Here is a 19,811-nt window from a genome sequence, read left to right as displayed (position 1 = left end):
TCCACCCACTTCCCAAAAACATGCCAGTGGGTGGATTAGCTGTGCTAAATTACCCCTAGGTGTGAGTGAGTGTGTGAGTGAGTGTGTGAGTGAGTGTGTGAGTGAGTGTGTGAGTGAGTGAGTGAGTGTGAGTGAGTGAGTGAGTGAGTGAGTGAGTGAGTGAGTGAGTGAGTGTGTGAGTGAGTGTGTGAGTGAGTGTGTGAGTGAGTGTGTGAGTGAGTGTGTGAGTGAGTGTGTGAGTGTGTGAGTGAGTGTGTGAGTGAGTGTGTGAACGTGGTGTCCTGTGATGGATCAGCGTGTATCCTGCCTCACACACAGAATTCCCGGGATAGACTCCTGATCCATGGAGACTAGGATAAAGTGCTTCCTGAAGATCAGTTAATAAACATGGACTGGTGAGCTCAAACATTTAATGATCTTTTGTTCTAAACCCCACAGCTCCTGGACTCACAGGAATCGTGGGAGGCAGACCTCGAGTGTGAGTATATTAATATAATTATAAATTATTGAATAAGCGTTTAAGAAAATAGACTTGTTTAAAAGTTAAGAATGAGTTTGTGTCACTCCATATCCAGGTCTCCTGTGCTGAAGCCTTTCTTCTTCCTGCATCCTAAAGCAGACCTGAAGGTAAAGCTCACAGAACTTATTCACATGCTACAAAAACATTTAAATGTTATGGTCTAAATATGTTTGTGATCAACTATAACGGTAAATTATGATTATTTACGGTTTAGCCGTAGCTTTTCTGATTTTCAACTCCTTGCTACAGCGATACGTAAAACATCTGAAAACTATAGTTTCCTGTTTCTCAGCTGAAGCAGCAATCAGAACGAACACAGATGAAATTCACTGAAGGTTAAAGGACTTACTTTTGCTCTGTGCCGAATTTATTATTAGCCAGTAGATAAAAAGGGACTGTGGTCACTTTGGACAGTAAATAAAACGGAGGAGCTACTGATTATTAAGTAACGATCACAACGGAATTTTGTTTCGCTGTTTTCTTGCTGTTGCTTTGCACACATCTGAAACAAATACACCACCTCATGATTTTTTCCTCTCTGTTTTTTCCTCTCTGCCTGCTAGCATTTTCTATTTAGCAATGTTAGCGTTTCTGTGTTTGAATAAGTGGGTTCAGCCTTAGATGTAGCTATGTCTGGTTCTGGACCACAGAGTTTAATTCCAAACTATATAATTCTATATGTACAGTCTGTCAACTAATCCAGAAAGTTAAAGAGTGGTGTGAAACTAAATTCTGCAGCGAATGAGAGATGGCTGCTTTGCATTGTGATCATCTCTAACCCAGTTTGGGTTTCTTCATTGGCTTATAAAATGGAGAATCACTGATTTGTGACTGATTTTAGGTGAACATCCATCTTAATGGAGAGTTGATAGAGACGTACAGAGAGACGGAGTGTTCTTCACCTGAAGGACTTTACACATCCTCTCACCTCCCAGAGCAAAATCTTTACATTCCTACAGGTTTGTTTGAATTAAATTGAAATGTTATGTTAAATTATTCATCTGTGCAATCATACACAAGTTCCTTTCCCTGTTCTGAGAACACGAATGACTGAACATTGTGTTGAACAGAAACCATGTCAGTACGGCTTTCCTAAAACACTCGCAGCATTCTCCTTTATTTAATTACTCACTAATTAACACACACACTCTTTAAAAACAGATCACTTTATATAATATGCTTTCTGTCATTAGAATTAAGGATGCAATGTTAAAAAGGGTGGAATGTTTTTAAAAAAAGCCCAAAGTCTAAACAGAAATTCACTTCAATACGGTCTTTATTTTACTTAGTGTTTGCAGCTCGATCCAAAAGATCAGCTACGTAAAGACGGTTATATAAGAGCGCTGCTCACATTGTTGTTCTACAGAGCTCATTCTATACAGCGTGTGTTCCCAGGAGGCCGTGTGTGCGTGTGTGCGTGTGTGCGTGTGTGTGTGTGTGTGTGTGTGTGTGTGTGTGTGTGTGTGCGTGCGTGTGTGTGTTTAAGCCAGTGAAAAGCACAAACTCTTTTCAGTGTTGTTTTGGCACGACTGGTCATGAGCGCTTTATCCTTCAGCCACATTGTGGTTCAGTTTAATGAGCAGCAGGACGGAGCGAGGAATCACCACCATCTCATCAGAGAATAAAATTATGACATGTTCAACAAGGCACAGCTGTGTACTCAAACACGCGCACACACACACACACACACACACACACACACACACACACACACACACACACACGGAAATCACCTTAATCCTGACAAAAACTTTATTTTGAAAGGTTTTAAAATTATTAGGACTTAATGATTGCATGGGAATATTTATTCCTTTTTTAAGCAGAGAGCTCTCCCAAGCAAAAGAAACAAACATTTACTGTAGTGTTTCCTTCAATGCACAGATTATATTTAAAAAAAAACCTGGTATTTTGGTTGTCAAGACAGCAAATGAAATGCAAAACCCGTCATCCATTCATTATCTCAGACACACACACACGCACACGCAGAACCCTGTGGTTTATTCAGGAGAGTAACTGTCTCCTATTCTCTCAGGGTTCAGCAGTTTCGTTGAGAACTTTTGATCAATAGAAAAATAGAGAAAATAGACAGAAGGCAGAAGAAAAATAACTTCTGTAATATAAAATAAATACAATAAATAACTCACATTTTTCTTCAGTGTACATTTTGTTTATACTGACTTCCATTTCTGGTCCAAGGTTTTTTTTTAATCTTGATAAAAGGACACTTTAAGCTTATATAAGTCTTATTTTTTAACTTTTTGTTGTTTTGAGGTTTTAATTATTGATAATTATTAGTTGTTCTTTATAGTGACAGAATGAAAGAATGATAAATAATTCCACCGTAAACCTCGTCAGGACAGAGTTTATACTGAGCACAGAGAAACCGGAAGTGTCCTGTGGGCTTTGCGCGGTGTTTGTTGGTCATCAGCAGACCTGTGCGGTGACTTGGGCCGGATTCGACTCTGGACCAGATGATGGCGTGTGGTTCACCGCGTGAGCGCCGGGCCTGTGAGGTTATTTATGGCTACACACTCAGTGTAAATATAAAAGATGTTTGTGTGGAGAGAAAACCCACTGCAGTACACAGAGCCGTGAATTAGGTACAAAAAGAAAAAAAGGGATTGGTTGAAGTAATTGGTGGGTTTTTATAGCGTGACCATGTTGGTAGATCTCAGTATACACACACACACACACACAGAGCCATATCCAGGTGCTGCTTACCTGGTGGTAAGGAGGAGTGAAGATGTGTAAGGAGCGGATTAATGGATTAATGGATGAATTCTTTTCTTTGCTGTGGTGTTCTTCAGACTTGCCCAGCGGTCCTTGCAGCTACAGACTGGAAGACTTGGCTTATACACGAAGTGGAGATAAAGGAGACTCTGCAAATATTGGTGAGGTGTTTATCGGGTCGTGTATGTTATATACTCTATTACTTTTATTATTTTTACTTGTTTTTATTTATTTATTGGAAATCCTTTCAATTTCTTTTCTCATTCTGAGCTTTTCTACTTGTTCAGCTTAGCAGTCAGTTTATCGCTGCTGTTGCTTTATGTCTGCTAGTTTGTGTTGAAATTTAATTTAATATTACTTTTATTTATTCTGCTTTAAATGAAAATCTTTTACAGTAAACTTTAATTATGCATTCTTTTATTCAAGACGTTAAGTTAAAATGTCCAGAGGTAAGCGTATATGTTATTTCTCTCTTTATTTATCTAGGTTTTGATAGACTTCTGGCTTTATTTATTTTTGCGTTGCAGGATATCCTTTAATTTTCATTCTCTCTTCATCCGAGCAGGAAAAGATGCATTGAGGTGTATAGCAAACACTTGTGAAAGACTAAGTGACACGTTTCACACAACAGTTCCAAGGAAGTTACTTGACCATTAATTTATGTTGTTTAAGCTTACATGGATCTTAGATCATTTGCATAAAATTGAGAAAAGTAGAATTTGTCCATATTTTCATGTATTCACTGGAATGCACTGTTCATTGTGCATGTGCATGTTTATACAGCAAACATGTAGAAGTGATTTAATGTGTTATTATGTGCAGGCTAGGATAAAAAGGGAAATAGAATTTGTGTAAAGCGGAGGTTCAGGGGAACAAACATTACAAATTACCAGTTTAGCCCATGAATAAACTGAATGAAGAACATTTTGATGTGTAGACTCAGCATATTTAATCTGTTTCAGGAGTTATAGCAAGACATCCACTTTACTTTCCGTACCTGAAGAAGTTTTTGACTGCTGAAGTGGTGGAGAAATTCTTTCAGCACCTGATTAAGAAGGAAGACGGCGATCTGCCCTCAGTGAGCCGGTAAGAGGAACAGCGCAGTTTGTTTTCTGACATCCGGATTAAAGGGAAACGTCGTGAGCACAGAGACCTGTACATTACATTTCATTATTAATATTTCTATTTGTAATCTTTTTAATAATTCTATATAGCAATAAAATAATTGTGTGTCGGAAAACAACCAAAAATGACCAGAACTGATTTTTTTTTTTTTTCATTTTTTCTGAAAGTAGTATACTCTGACATTTCTACTTCAAGAAAACATAAGTATATTACAACTAAATGAAGTGGAAATTTATATTTATTTTTAACCTCCTCTCGGCGTCATCTTGCATAAAGACGTCTAAAACCCTGGCAGCTGAGTGCGATTTCCTCACACAGTGAACTTCACGCTTTGATGCTGTAATTTAACAGATAGAATCCTGATCAATCCGGATTGTAATCACATGGTCAAAATGTCCACCATGATCCTCTTCATCACATCATCATCGAAACAGAGAAGAGCGCTTACACACTCTGTTACAGAGTTTTTTAGCGAATGACAAGAGTTTAAGAAGAAGAAGAGAACAGAAGTGAGCGAATGAATCAGAGGTTACTTCCTCAGAGATGTTAGCGTGATCAGACTTCAGTGGAGTGAAGAGACGATGATGAAGCTCAGGTTTAACTCCGCGAGTGACTTTTCCCTCAGGCGATGAGACACAGAGTGACGAGGAGGAATTGATGAAAATGAAAACTCATCATTCTGCACAGTTCAGCAGTGATGCTGTTAGGTTACTTTACTTTAGGCTATAAATCGTCTTTCAGTGGAATTGGAATGAAATCTGAGAGAAACAACAGAAAAACATTCACCCTTTCGTCAGAAGTTCACGAGTTTGAATCCCGTCCGGGGCAGTAGTGTATGGGGCAGTAGTGTATGGGGCAGTAGTGTATGGGGTAATAGTGTATGGGGCAGTAGTGTATGGGGTAATAGTGTATGGGGCAGTAGTGTATGGGGTAATAGTGTATGGGGTAATAGTGTATGGGGTAGTAGTGTATGGGGTAATAGTGTATGGGGCAGTAGTGTATGGGCTAGTAGTGTATGGGGTAATAGTGTATGGGGCAGTAGTGTATGGGGTAATAGTGTATGGGGTAGTAGTGTATGGGGTAATAGTGTATGGGGCAGTAGTGTATGGGGCAGTAGTGTATGGGGTAATAGTGTATGGGGCAGTAGTGTATGGGGCAATAGTGTATGGGGCAGTAGTGTATGGGGCAATAGTGTATGGGGTAATAGTGTATGGGGCAGTAGTGTATGGGGTAATAGTGTACGGGGCAGTAGTGTATGGGGCAGTAGTGTATGGGGTAATAGTGTATGGGGCAGTAGTGTATGGGGCAGTAGTGTATGGGGCAGTAGTGTATGGGGTAATAGTGTATGGGGCAGTAGTGTATGGGGTAATAGTGTATGGGGTAATAGTGTATGGGGTAGTAGTGTATGGGGTAATAGTGTATGGGGCAGTAGTGTATGGGCTAGTAGTGTATGGGGTAATAGTGTATGGGGCAGTAGTGTATGGGGTAATAGTGTATGGGGTAGTAGTGTATGGGGTAATAGTGTATGGGGCAGTAGTGTATGGGGCAGTAGTGTATGGGGTAATAGTGTATGGGGCAGTAGTGTATGGGGCAATAGTGTATGGGGCAGTAGTGTATGGGGCAATAGTGTATGGGGTAATAGTGTATGGGGCAGTAGTGTATGGGGTAATAGTGTACGGGGCAGTAGTGTATGGGGCAGTAGTGTATGGGGTAATAGTGTATGGGGCAGTAGTGTATGGGCTAGTAGTGTATGGGGCAGTAGTGTATGGGGCAGTAGTGTATGGGGCAATAGTGTATGGGGTAATAGTGTATGGGGCAGTAGTGTATGGGGTAATAGTGTATGGGGTAATAGTGTATGGGGTAGTAGTGTATGGGGTAATAGTGTATGGGGCAGTAGTGTATGGGCTAGTAGTGTATGGGGTAATAGTGTATGGGGCAGTAGTGTATGGGGTAATAGTGTATGGGGTAGTAGTGTATGGGGTAATAGTGTATGGGGCAGTAGTGTATGGGGCAGTAGTGTATGGGGTAATAGTGTATGGGGCAGTAGTGTATGGGGCAGTAGTGTATGGGGCAATAGTGTATGGGGCAGTAGTGTATGGGGCAATAGTGTATGGGGTAATAGTGTATGGGGCAGTAGTGTATGGGGTAATAGTGTACGGGGCAGTAGTGTATGGGGCAGTAGTGTATGGGGTAATAGTGTATGGGGCAGTAGTGTATGGGGCAGTAGTGTATGGGGCAGTAGTGTATGGGGTAATAGTGTATGGGGCAGTAGTGTATGGGGTAATAGTGTATGGGGTAATAGTGTATGGGGCAGTAGTGTATGGGGTAATAGTGTATGGGGCAGTAGTGTATGGGGCAGTAGTGTATGGGGCAGTAGTGTATGGGGTAATAGTGTATGGGGCAGTAGTGTATGGGGCAATAGTGTATGGGGTAATAGTGTATGGGGCAGTAGTGTATGGGGCAGTAGTGTATGGGGTAATAGTGTATGGGGTAATAGTGTATGGGGCAGTAGTGTATGGGGTAATAGTGTATGGGGTAATAGTGTATGGGGTAGTAGTGTATGGGGCAGTAGTGTATGGGGTAATAGTGTATGGGGCAGTAGTGTATGGGGCAGTAGTGTATGGGGTAATAGTGTATGGGGTAATAGTGTATGGGGCAGTAGTGTATGGGGTAATAGTGTATGGGGCAGTAGTGTATGGGGTAATAGTGTATGGGGCAATAGTGTATGGGGCAGTAGTGTATGGGGCAGTAGTGTATGGGGCAGTAGTGTATGGGGTAATAGTGTATGGGGTAATAGTGTATGGGGTAGTAGTGTATGGGGCAGTAGTGTATGGGGTAATAGTGTATGGGGCAGTAGTGTATGGGGCAGTAGTGTATGGGGCAGTAGTGTATGGGGTAATAGTGTATGGGGTAATAGTGTATGGGGTAGTAGTGTATGGGGCAGTAGTGTATGGGGTAATAGTGTATGGGGCAGTAGTGTATGGGGCAGTAGTGTATGGGGTAATAGTGTATGGGGCAGCAGTGTATGGGGCAGTAGTGTATGGGGCAGTAGTGTATGGGGCAGTAGTGTATGGGGTAGTAGTGTATGGGGCAGTAGTGTATGGGGTAATAGTGTATGGGGTAGTAGTGTATGGGGCAGTAGTGTATGGGGCAGTAGTGTATGGGGCAGTAGTGTATGGGGCAGTAGTGTATGGGGTAGTAGTGTATGGGGCAGTAGTGTATGGGGCAGTAGTGTATGGGGTAATAGTGTATGGGGCAGTAGTGTATGGGGCAATAGTGTATGGGGCAGTAGTGTATGGGGCAATAGTGTATGGGGCAATAGTGTATGGGGCAGTAGTGTATGGGGTAATAGTGTATGGGGCAATAGTGTATGGGGCAGTAGTGTATGGGGCAGTAGTGTATGGGGCAATAGTGTATGGGGTAATAGTGTATGGGGCAGTAGTGTATGGGGTAATAGTGTATGGGGTAATAGTGTATGGGGCAGTAGTGTATGGGGCAGTAGTGTATGGGGTAATAGTGTATGGGGCAGTAGTGTATGGGGCAGTAGTGTATGGGGTAATAGTGTATGGGGTAGTAGTGTATGGGGCAGTAGTGTATGGGGTAATAGTGTATGGGGCAGTAGTGTATGGGGCAGTAGTGTATGGGGTAATAGTGTATGGGGCAGTAGTGTATGGGGTAGTAGTGTATGGGGCAGTAGTGTATGGGGTAATAGTGTATGGGGCAGTAGTGTATGGGGTAATAGTGTATGGGGCAGTAGTGTATGGGGTAATAGTGTATGGGGCAGTAGTGTATGGGGCAGTAGTGTATGGGGTAATAGTGTATGGGGCAGTAGTGTATGGGGCAATAGTGTATGGGGCAGTAGTGTATGGGGCAGTAGTGTATGGGGTAATAGTGTATGGGGTAATAGTGTATGGGGCAGTAGTGTATGGGGCAGTAGTGTATGGGGTAATAGTGTATGGGGCAGTAGTGTATGGGGCAGTAGTGTATGGGGTAATAGTGTATGGGGCAGTAGTGTATGGGGTAATAGTGTATGGGGCAGTAGTGTATGGGGCAATAGTGTATGGGGCAGTAGTGTATGGGGCAATAGTGTATGGGGCAATAGTGTATGGGGCAGTAGTGTATGGGGCAGTAGTGTATGGGGTAATAGTGTATGGGGCAATAGTGTATGGGGCAGTAGTGTATGGGGCAGTAGTGTATGGGGCAATAGTGTATGGGGTAATAGTGTATGGGGCAGTAGTGTATGGGGTAATAGTGTATGGGGCAGTAGTGTATGGGGCAGTAGTGTATGGGGTAATAGTGTATGGGGCAGTAGTGTATGGGGTAGTAGTGTATGGGGCAGTAGTGTATGGGGTAATAGTGTATGGGGCAGTAGTGTATGGGGTAATAGTGTATGGGGCAGTAGTGTATGGGGTAATAGTGTATGGGGCAGTAGTGTATGGGGCAGTAGTGTATGGGGTAATAGTGTATGGGGCAGTAGTGTATGGGGCAATAGTGTATGGGGCAGTAGTGTATGGGGCAGTAGTGTATGGGGTAATAGTGTATGGGGTAATAGTGTATGGGGCAGTAGTGTATGGGGCAGTAGTGTATGGGGTAATAGTGTATGGGGCAGTAGTGTATGGGGCAGTAGTGTATGGGGTAATAGTGTATGGGGCAGTAGTGTATGGGGTAATAGTGTATGGGGCAGTAGTGTATGGGGCAATAGTGTATGGGGCAGTAGTGTATGGGGCAATAGTGTATGGGGCAATAGTGTATGGGGCAGTAGTGTATGGGGCAGTAGTGTATGGGGTAATAGTGTATGGGGCAATAGTGTATGGGGCAGTAGTGTATGGGGCAGTAGTGTATGGGGCAATAGTGTATGGGGTAATAGTGTATGGGGCAGTAGTGTATGGGGTAATAGTGTATGGGGCAGTAGTGTATGGGGCAGTAGTGTATGGGGCAATAGTGTATGGGGCAGTAGTGTATGGGGTAATAGTGTATGGGGTAATAGTGTATGGGGCAGTAGTGTATGGGGTAATAGTGTATGGGGCAATAGTGTATGGGGCAGTAGTGTATGGGGCAGTAGTGTATGGGGTAGTAGTGTATGGGGCAGTAGTGTATGGGGTAATAGTGTATGGGGCAGTAGTGTATGGGGTAATAGTGTATGGGGCAGTAGTGTATGGGGCAGTAGTGTATGGGGCAGTAGTGTATGGGGTAATAGTGTATGGGGCAGTAGTGTATGGGGTAATAGTGTATGGGGTAATAGTGTATGGGGCAGTAGTGTATGGGGTAATAGTGTATGGGGTAATAGTGTATGGGGCAGTAGTGTATGGGGTAATAGTGTATGGGGTAATAGTGTATGGGGTAATAGTGTATGGGGCAGTAGTGTATGGGGCAGTAGTGTATGGGGTAATAGTGTATGGGGCAGTAGTGTATGGGGCAGTAGTGTATGGGGCAGTAGTGTATGGGGTAATAGTGTATGGGGCAGTAGTGTATGGGGCAGTAGTGTATGGGGTAATAGTGTATGGGGCAGTAGTGTATGGGGTAATAGTGTATGGGGCAGTAGTGTATGGGGTAATAGTGTATGGGGTAATAGTGTAAAGATGCTGATGAAGCTATGATTAAACTCTAATTAGCTCTGTCTCATTCAGGACTTTCACACATCAGTCGAAACTCCATAGTGTGTGTGGATAAGAGAGAGTGAGCCGACACACACACACACACGCACACGCACACACGCGCACACACGCGCACACACACACACTCACACACGCACACACACACTCACACACACGCGCACACACACACACACACACGCACACACACACTCACACACGCACACACACACGCGCACACACACGCGCACACACACACACTCACACACGCACACACACACACACACACACACTCACACACACGCGCACACACACTCGCACACACACACGCGCACACACACACACTCACACACACGCGCACACACGCACACACACGCACACACACACGCACACACACACACACACACACACACTCAGGAATCGAGTGCTTTAATGTACACTTTAATAACAGAGCCTGATTTCTCGCAGGTTCGAGTTGCCTGGTGTTTGTGGTTTAAACTTCCTGATCCGCAATTCACTTGGAGGAGGAGGTGTGGCATCTTTAAGAAGTGACCCTCAGGTAACACACACACACACACACACACAGTGTTTAGTCTGAACAGAACCCTGGTTCTCCCCCTCGGTGCAGTTCTGTAGTCAGATGAGAACATAGCGATGGCGCTCGGGTTCGAGAGCGTCTCAGGTGGCCTTGGTCCACTTCCAAGTGAACTCTGCTGACAGAGTGATTCGACTCTGAACAGATTCGACTCTGAATCGACTCACCTGCAGGATGTGACTCAAACATGCTGTGTGTTTTGTGTTGCAGCTTCTTTTTGTAGATTTTTTTTGTGAGCTGCTAAACTGAACCGCAAGACACAAACTGAGCCAAAGCACAGAGCTGTAGTGCTGCAGAAGATAAGTTAAAAAATTAAGATAAATGCTCAGGAGATTTGGAGAAAATAAATTCTGGATGTTACACAAATTGTTTTAAATTACTTATTAACATAATTATGTAATCATTTGTTGAGCGCTGGCTCCGTGTTCTCTGAGCTCGAGTGATTTTTGTGATTTCTGCACAGACTTGGGAAAGGTTTGTTTTCATTTTTTCTGTCGTTGTATTTCTGACCAGTGAACAGAGTTTTATGAGGATGTTCTCAGCTCTACACACTCCTCAAACAACCTTTATTTTTGTTTAATTACATGCAGTGAGAAAGCAAAACAAACCAAATAGCAAATGAACCAAAAAAGTATCAAGTTTTGCTCTGATTCAGACTCGACACACACATTCACAGGTGAGAAAGTGACTGAGACCGTCATTATAAAATAACGAATATACAATAATATTCTACATTTTTTAAAAAGATGCGTGGTGTACATGTAAATTTTTCTAGTGTCTGCATCTTAACTGCAACTAAAACAGATGAGCAGCTGCTTGCACCTGGTGGTTTGTTGTTTACCATAAAACCCTGAATATACATGAATATACATGAAAAGGTCTGGACCTTGGTGTCCTCGTAGCTAGTCCTCGTGTTTTTGTGGAACAGCTCTTTTTTATCTTTCTGATTGTCAGAATGTTGTTGACAGCCGTGTTTTATATTTTTCTGTCTGTTAGGGAAAAGCTTATGGCCAGATGTTGCTGGACTACAGACTGACGGGTCTACCTGAGCTCACCTCGCTGGTAGACTGAAGAACGATGATAATCTGAGGCAATAAAACACAAAAACTTCATAGTGACTCACAGTGTGAACAACACACAGACTGAGAGCTGAACTGAAGCAGCATGAGCTAATCGTTTTCTTATCCATATTATCGAAGTGTGCATGGAGCTTAAACAACTCTTATTACAATGCTAATAGAATTATTCTTCAACATTAAGCATTTCACATTAAACTCCACTCTGAATCACATTAAATGTTTTCATATTGAAGTATTTGTGATGTTTTTAGTGATTCTGGTGCTAATTTGTTGGTTGGTGCTGTATTTTCATCATTTCTGTGAGAAGTTAGCGGTTGTGTGTTAGCGGCTTTGACGTCACAGAGCGACATTATTATTGTTATTGCTAGCGCAGTTACAATGGAGTTTAACAGGAAAAAATATATACACATAGCAATAACGGTCAGGTTTCACGGTTAGCTCCTAAAAACAAAACTTCTTTTCTCACGTATTAATGAGAAATGCAGCGTAGCTGTAGCGGAGACGTCGGAGCAAATTCTGAACTCACAGTCCCAGAATGCAATGCAGCATACAGCAGAGACTCGGCTTGGCTAGTTAGTTCCCAGATTTCCTCTTGGGGATCAATAAGTACGTCCGTGTATCTAGTTAGCGATGTGTGAGATGGCGAGTTCGGTGTTAGTGTGAGAGCTGAAGCTTTGGAAGCTGATGTGTTTGAGCAGAGTGAACAGATGAGGAGGAGAGAGAGATGGACAGAGTAAAGCACTAAAGCGCCGCCGCATCATCGCTCTCTTTAGGAAGAGATGAGGCGAGGGTGAAATCCCACTGCACCTCTAGCTGAACGGCATTGTGGGTAATGTAGGAAACTTAACCAAAGTGAAAATAGACAGACGTTTCCATGAAAGAAGTTCAATGATGTTTGATGAGTGACCTCGTTAAGAACTAAAGTCTGTTAAATTTAAATAAAAACTAAATTTGTATTAATGTGAGTAACCTGATTGTATGAACGCGTCTTCACTGAGCTAAAGCACTTTATCTGTGTTTTTAGGTACTGTAGTGCTCATGATTCAGTTTCCTCTTTTTCTAAGCACCTGAATCTCATTCTCCTTTTTTACTTTAAATAAATAAATAAATAAACCGGTGGCCACACCCCCATGCCCTTCTCTCCGTATAAGAACTAGAAAACCCCAGTGCAGCTTTCCTCTTTTCGTCTGGATTTTGAGGCCAGCTCGTCTGGAAATGATTACTGCTTTTCCCCAGAAGGATGTCGAACACAGACACACGCTGCTGTTTGGAGGTTTGTTTTTGTTTGAAAGCCGAAACCGCTGACACAAGACAGAGTCAACGCTGTGTTCAGGACATGTGATTGGCTAGCTGTGAATTTTTTTCTAAAGAGTAGGAGGTGTTATCAGAGTGTACTCAGTGTCTGTTAACAGTTTTCTGAAGATGCTGAAGCAGACGACTTCCTGTAGCAGAGGTGATGCTAAAGCCATAAAGCTTTTGAAGTTTGGACCTCTAAGCTTATCTTCTATCTGTTCACACAGGAAGTAAGGGAGCGAGAGAGAGAGAGAGAGAGAGAGAGAGAGAGAGAGAGAGAGTGAATGAGTGTGTGTGTTGTGTGTCTGTACTCGACCTTTAACTGTTGCACTCATGAATAAGTCGTTTATCAGCTGCCTGCAGACAGACTCGGTGTTGGTTGGTGTGTAGACGGCATCTTGGCCTTGTTTTAATGCATCACATGTTCACACACTCCAATAGAATCCAGATTCATCTTTTAAAATTCACACATTTATCACAAAGCCTTGTTGAGCTGATCCACACAAACACTGGCTCACTGACAGATGAGAAGAAACTAAGATAAATATCCTGTAATTTATCACTGGCCGTCTTTCAGAGCTCTGTGTGGTGCTCCACCCCGAGGGTCCAGCACTAAACCCCTCTAAAGAATCCGCTGTAACCCTCACTGGGACGTCTTTGTTACGGCAAACACAAGACTGAGTTCTCACTCTGTCACTCTTCACTCCAGCTCGGACACGGTGGAGGTGGGGGAGGAGCTGCAGAATATCACCGCTTTAACCAGCTCAACAAAGTGAACTTTAACTTCTGTTAACACTATATTTTTTCCGACAGCCATCTTGTTTTTTCACGGAGCTGGTTGACTTTAGTGGTGGGGGATGCTGGGTAATTAAAGCCATATGGAAAACTACTTCATACTATTGAGGCTAGTTCAGGTCAAAAACATGTTCTCAGCTTTAACACACACACACACACATACACACACACATAGAATATTTTAGAATGTGTAAGATCACAAAGTGCTGAAGCTAAAGAGAATTATTTTAAATAATTTTAATTTTTTTTAAATAATATTTGCATTACTTCTTCAAGCTGACTGGCTCTTAAAGTTGAGGCTATGAACTCTTATTTACACCACGCTGCTGCTGAGTTCTGGATTCTGATTGCTCAGAAGGTGTTGATTAGTTTTCTATAACAGCAGCTCTGACAGTAGCGCAGGTTTATATTAATGCACTTGTTCTGATACGTTACCGTTTCTATAGCAACGGCTTGTTCACAGGGACGCGTACAGCAGACGCTCCAGTTTATAAAGGGATTAAAAATCTGTGTAATTGTTGATGTGGTGAAGTTTTCTGTAAGGAGACATTCATTTAACATGTATGGAAGGAGTCTCCAGTGTCAGCGCTTTGTAACAGTCAGAGGTAAAGCTGTAACTTTAAGTTTTCCGACGCCTTCAGGACAGAGGAGTTTACGCTTCTTTGCGGTTTCTCAGTAACATGCGGAACAAGCTGCGATTATTTTCTCTTATTAACGTGAAGAGAGAGAATAAAGAGGCTGGTGGGGGAACGACTGTGTATAGCTGCTGTAACGTAAGTGACAACAGGAACTAACTCGCTTCACTGAAATGGATAAAAAGTATATTTCATTCAGTAATAATAAAAAATAATCATCTGTAAATGCTGTGGTATAAGAGGAATAAAATGGTCGAGGACGTGTTTTTATAGGAAACTAATCAGCTTTGGGGAAATAACAGTAGCTCCACTTCATCACACCACTTTGTTGTTGATTATTTTCCCATAACTGCAGAAACCAAATGTTTTATTCTGTAACTGCTATTGACAGGAAGTGCTTTCGTTCACAGTCTGTGAGCTGGAGTGCAGTTACTGGGCTTCACTCTGTGTCTTCTGCAGGTATAGAGAGGTTTTTATAGACAACTATATACATGTAGTATATGACAAACCTTGAATGATATTTTTAAAATCCTACATTATGCAGTGCATGAGGGAGACACGGTGGCTTAGTGGTTAGCACCGTTGCCTCCAGGGTTAGGGGTTTGATTCCTGCCTCCGCCCTGGGTGTGGAGTTTGAATGTTCTCCCTGTGTTTTGGGGGTTTCCTCCGGGTACTCCGGTTTCCTCCCCCAGGCCAAAGACATGCGTTGTAGGCTGATTGGTATCTGTAAATGTTTCCGTACTGAGTGAATGGGTGTGTAAGAGTGTGTGTGTGATTGTGCCCTGTGATGGACTGGCACCCCGTCCAGTGTGTCCCCTGCCTCGTGCCCCGATTCCCCCGGGATAGACTCCAGGCTCCAGACTCCAGGCTCCAGGCTCCAGACTCCAGACTCCCTGTTACACTGTGTAGGATAAGTGGTACAGAGGATGGATGGATGGATGGATGGATGCAGTGCATAACCTATAATTAATTATTTAAACCTGATATTTCTGTGAAGAATGTGTGTATCTTCCTGTGCAGTCATACAGGACAAGAGCTACAGTTTTATGCTCGCTGAATGCAGGAGATTTAAACTTCACCAGAAAATGTGTTTGTGCCTGTGAGGGAATCTCTTCTACAGAGCAGGAGAACATCTTTAATGAAGCTAAGAGAAGTAGATGTGAATATCTCCGCTCTTTCTTTTCTCTTTCTTTATCTCCGCTCTTTCTTTTCTCTTTCACTTTCGTACCTTGTGCAGGTCAGGAAGCTGATGTCTTTCAGTTTTCACACACACACACATCCTTATAGCAGCTATAAACAGTCGTGCCCTCACCAGCCTCTCTTTTTTCTCTCTCCTGAAGTTAGTAAGAAAAAAAGCTTGTCATGCTGAAGCCTCATTTGCATTTATATTGTTTTTTTGTTCCAGGACAGAAACAGATAAAATAATAAAATAAACTCCTCTGCTGAAGACTGATGAGGATCTTTTTAACCCTCTGTTGCTCGGTGGTGTGTTTAAGTAGAAAAGTGTTCAGTGTTTGTGTTAAAGTGTGAAAGTTTTCTAGCTGAACTCTGTGATTCTCCAGATTCTGACGTCACTGTGAGGAGAACCGTGAGCGCGCGCCACTTCCTCTTTGGAGAGGCAGAAAGCGGAGGAGAGGAGCGGAGGAGAGGAGCGGAGACTCGGGCATGATGTTGGACTCTTTGCTGCTGCTGTTGCAGAAGATCTTCCTGTTTGCGCACTGGGACTTTTTCAGCGTCGTGGCATCGAGAGCCGACAAGCCGAGGCGCGCGGACAGGACGGACAGGACGGAGCGCGCGGGAGCGGAAGTCACGGCGCAGCTCGAGCGCGGAGATCTGCTCGAAGTTCCCCGCACGCTGTTCGTGCACTTCGGGATCTACTTGGGCGACGGGAAGGTGGCGCACCTCATCCCCGACATCCTTCCGCTGCTCACGCGCGATGAGCTCCGCGTCCGCGCCGTCGTGAGCAACAAGCGGCTGCTGCTGGGAGTGCTGTGCCGCAGAGCCGCCGTGCGCGTCGACACGCTCGAGGACTTCGTGTACGGGGCGCGCGTGCTGCTCATCAACGCCATGGACGGAGTGCTCGGTGTGCGGCCCGCGCCTAACGAGGAGGTCGCGCGCACGGCGGAAAAACTGATCGGCGCTGTTCGCTACAGCCTCCTGTGGAACAACTGCGAGCACTTCGTCACCTTCTGCCGATACGGTACCGGGATCAGCCTGCAGACCGACAAGGTACCGGACACCGGACACCCGGGTCACCAGCACTTCCAACATTACACTCAGAACATTTCAGCACATTGTAGTGAGGAACCTCAGACTGTCTCACTGGTGGAACCCTTCACTGGTTCTGACCCACACTCAGTAGGAAGGTACTAAACTGTACCCTGGTCACTGGAGTGGAACCTTCAGGTATCTTTGGTACCTTTGTTCTGAGACTCTACAGTTAGAAACATTGATTTTATTTCTTGATAGCTTCTTGGAACCATTTGAAAGAACCATTTACATTTACAATCATTTACAAGAACCATTTAAACAAGGCCATTTTTAAGGGTTATTAAAAGATAATGGTTCCACAGAACCCTTGTCACTGGGGTGGAACCTTCAAGGGTACACCTTTAGTACCTTTAGTGTATATAGTTTACCTGGAACCTCTAAATTATTATCAGAGGTCCTTGGTGTGTAATTATGCACCTTAAATTATTTAAAAGTAAACTGCATCCACGCGCCGTGTAGAAGATGCACGCTGCAGGAACCCCAGTGACGAGGAACGGTACCGTTTAGAACCGTTTCGTCCTGAGAGTGACATTTCAGTAACAGCCTGCAGGGCATTTTATAGCTGCAGTTAGTAATACGCCTGATTTAAGCCAACTGCATGAAGCGCCTCAGTGAGAAACGTCTCTAAAAATAAACACAGAGTTAAAATCTGCTTGGTTTACTACGACTAGAGCACATTTCCCGTCCAAGCAGCTTTAAAATAACTTTACACTCAAACGTCTTCCCAGATATTCCTGCTGTTGGCTTACTAAGACTCAGACTTTCAGTGTTTAGTTTAGGTCTCTGTGTTTCTTTATGTTACGTCATATACAGAAAATGGAAAATACTTCAAAGTAAAATACACAAAGAAATTGAAGTTTTCAGACATACTGACTTTACATCCTAGAAGCATTTACATCCTAAAACCTGTTTCTCAGCCAAGAGCAGCTCTCAGAATTCACAAGGATTCTGTTCAATTTCCTCCAGTTTATTCCCAACAATATCAGAAATCAGTCACAGCCCTGTTTCCTTCACTATTTTACATAAAATCATAAAAACCCCGTGAACAGAAATCCACAGAAACCCTTCCATTTAAAGCAGCTACTGTTTTCACATCACTGGAAACACGTTTCTCGGAAAATCTGATCTTTCTGGAATGTAAAATAACAACCGCGGTTTCAGTGTGAGTGTGTGTCAGTGAGTGTGTGTGTCAGTGTGAGTGTGTGTCAGTGAGTGTGTGTGTCAGTGTGAGTGTGTGTCAGTGTGAGTGTGTGTCAGTGAGTGTGTGTGTCAGTGAGTGTGTGTCAGTGAGTGTGTGTCAGTGAGTGTGTGTGTCAGTGTGTGTGTGTCAGTGAGTGTGTGTCAGTGTGAGTGTGTGTGTCAGTGTGAGTGTGTGTCAGTGAGTGTGTGTCAGTGAGTGTGTGTCAGTGAGTGTGTGTGTCAGTGTGAGTGTGTGTGTCAGTGAGTGTGTGTCAGTGTGAGTGTGTGTCAGTGTGAGTGTGTCAGTGAGTGTGTGTCAGTGTGAGTGTGTGTCAGTGTGAGTGTGTGTCAGTGAGTGTGTGTCAGTGAGTGTGTGTCAGTGAGTGTGTGTGTCAGTGTGAGTGTGTGTCAGTGAGTGTGTCAGTGAGTGTGTGTCAGTGAGTGTGAGTGTGTGTCAGTGAGTGTGAGTGTGTGTCAGTGAGTGTGTGTGTGAGTGTGTGTCAGTGAGAGTGTGTGTGTCAGTGAGTGTGTGTGTCAGTGTGTGTGTGTGTCAGTGAGTGTGTGTCAGTGAGTGTGTCAGTGAGAGTGTGTGTCAGTGAGAGTGTGTGTCAGTGAGAGTGTGTGTGTCAGTGAGAGTGTGTGTCAGTGTGAGTGTGTGTCAGTGAGTGTGTGTCAGTGAGTGTGTGTCATAGTGTGTGTCAGTGAGTGTGTGTGTCAGTGAGTGTGTGTATCAGTGTGAGTGTGTGTCAGTGTGAGTGTGTCAGTGTGAGTGTGTCAGTGTGAGTGTGTGTCAGTGAGTGTGTCAGTGAGTGTGTGTCAGTGAGTGTGTGTCATAGTGTGAGTGTGTGTCAGTGAGTGTGTGTCAGTGTGAGTGTGTGTCAGTGTGAGTGTGTGTCAGTGAGCGTGTGTCAGTGAGTGTGTCAGTGAGTGTGTGTCAGTGAGTGTGTGTTTCAGTGTGAGTGTGTGTGTCAGTGTGAGTGTGTGTCAGTGTGAGTGTGTGTCAGTGAGTGTGTGTCAGTGAGTGTGTGTCATAGTGTGTGTCAGAGTGTGTGTGTCAGTGAGTGTGTGTCAGTGAGTGTGTGTATCAGTGTGAGTGTGTGTCAGTGTGAGTGTGTCAGTGTGAGTGTGTGTCAGTGAGTGTGTCAGTGAGTGTGTGTCAGTGAGTGTGTGTCATAGTGTGAGTGTGTGTCAGTGTGAGTGTGTGTCAGTGTGAGTGTGTGTCAGTGAGCATGTGTCAGTGAGTGTGTCAGTGAGTGTGTCAGTGAGTGTGTGTTTCAGTGTGAGTGTGTGTGTCAGTGTGAGTGTGTGTCAGTGTGAGTGTGTGTCAGTGAGAGTGTGTGTCAGTGAGAGTGTGTGTGTCAGTGAGAGTGTGTGTCAGTGAGTGTGTGTCAGTGAGTGTGTGTCATAGTGTGTGTCAGAGTGTGTGTGCCAGAGTGTGTGTGTCAGTGTGAGTGTGTGTCAGTGTGAGTGTGTGTCAGTGTGAGTGTGTGTGTCAGTGTGAGTGTGTGTGTCAGTGTGAGTGTGTGTCAGTGTGAGAGTGTGTGTCAGTGTGAGTGTGTGTGTGTCAGTGTGAGTGTGTGTGTGTCAGTGTGAGTGTGTGTGTGTCAGTGAGAGTGTGTGTGTCAGTGAGAGTGTGTGTGTCAGTGAGTGTGTGTCAGTGAGTGTGTGTCAGTGAGTGTGTGTGTCAGTGTGAGTGTGTGTGTCAGTGTGAGAGTGTGTGTCAGTGTGAGTGTGTGTGTGTCAGTGAGAGTGTGTGTGTCAGTGAGTGTGTGTGTCAGTGAGTGTGTGTGTCAGTGAGTGTGTGTGTCAGTGTGAGAGTGTGTGTCAGAGACCAATCTAAACTCAGTAACACACTGACGCTTTTCTCCTTCTCCTGTGCAGTTTTGTGAGTGCCTGAAATCTGTTATCCGGGATCAGAGGAGTGTCCTGCTCACTACAGTCATCGGAATAATTTCCATATTGTTCGTGGGATTATCCGTATCCACAGCACTTCCTGTC

General features: G+C 44.0%; 2 protein-coding genes across 18 annotated transcripts in view; both read left to right on the top strand.

Moving 5' to 3' along the window:
• The window catches only part of LOC113524573 (uncharacterized), a 30,401-nt gene extending 14,318 nt beyond the window's left edge, over window positions 1–16,083 (top strand). For 14 of the 17 annotated variants that reach the window (XM_053229692.1, XM_053229689.1, XM_053229691.1 and 11 more), the window contains 7 exons: window positions 439–478; window positions 576–627; window positions 1,362–1,479; window positions 3,328–3,411; window positions 4,213–4,336; window positions 10,435–10,525; window positions 11,558–11,872. In XM_053229692.1, coding sequence (XP_053085667.1) covers window positions 439–478; window positions 576–627; window positions 1,362–1,479; window positions 3,328–3,411; window positions 4,213–4,336; window positions 10,435–10,525; window positions 11,558–11,632 — 584 coding nt within the window. In that variant the 3' untranslated portion in view covers window positions 11,633–11,872. Of the gene's footprint in view, window positions 1–438; window positions 479–575; window positions 628–1,361; window positions 1,480–3,327; window positions 3,412–3,777; window positions 3,832–4,212; window positions 4,337–10,434; window positions 10,526–11,557; window positions 11,873–15,925 lie in introns of those variants that run through there. The other 3 variants (XM_053229688.1, XM_053229690.1, XM_053229693.1) reach the window with 3 other exon arrangements.
• Window positions 16,029–16,736, top strand: LOC113524574 (lecithin retinol acyltransferase). Its single transcript, XM_026910885.3, has one exon. The coding sequence runs from the start codon at window positions 16,029–16,031 to the stop codon at window positions 16,734–16,736; it is 708 nt and encodes a 235-aa protein (XP_026766686.2).
• Window positions 16,737–19,811: the final 3,075 nt, after the last annotated feature.

The sequence above is a fragment of the Pangasianodon hypophthalmus genome, chromosome 26, assembly GCF_027358585.1.
Source record: "Pangasianodon hypophthalmus isolate fPanHyp1 chromosome 26, fPanHyp1.pri, whole genome shotgun sequence".
NCBI lineage: Eukaryota > Metazoa > Chordata > Actinopteri > Siluriformes > Pangasiidae > Pangasianodon > Pangasianodon hypophthalmus.
The sequence above is the reverse complement of the archived record's forward strand: the minus strand, read 5'-3'. Positions and strand labels throughout refer to the sequence as shown.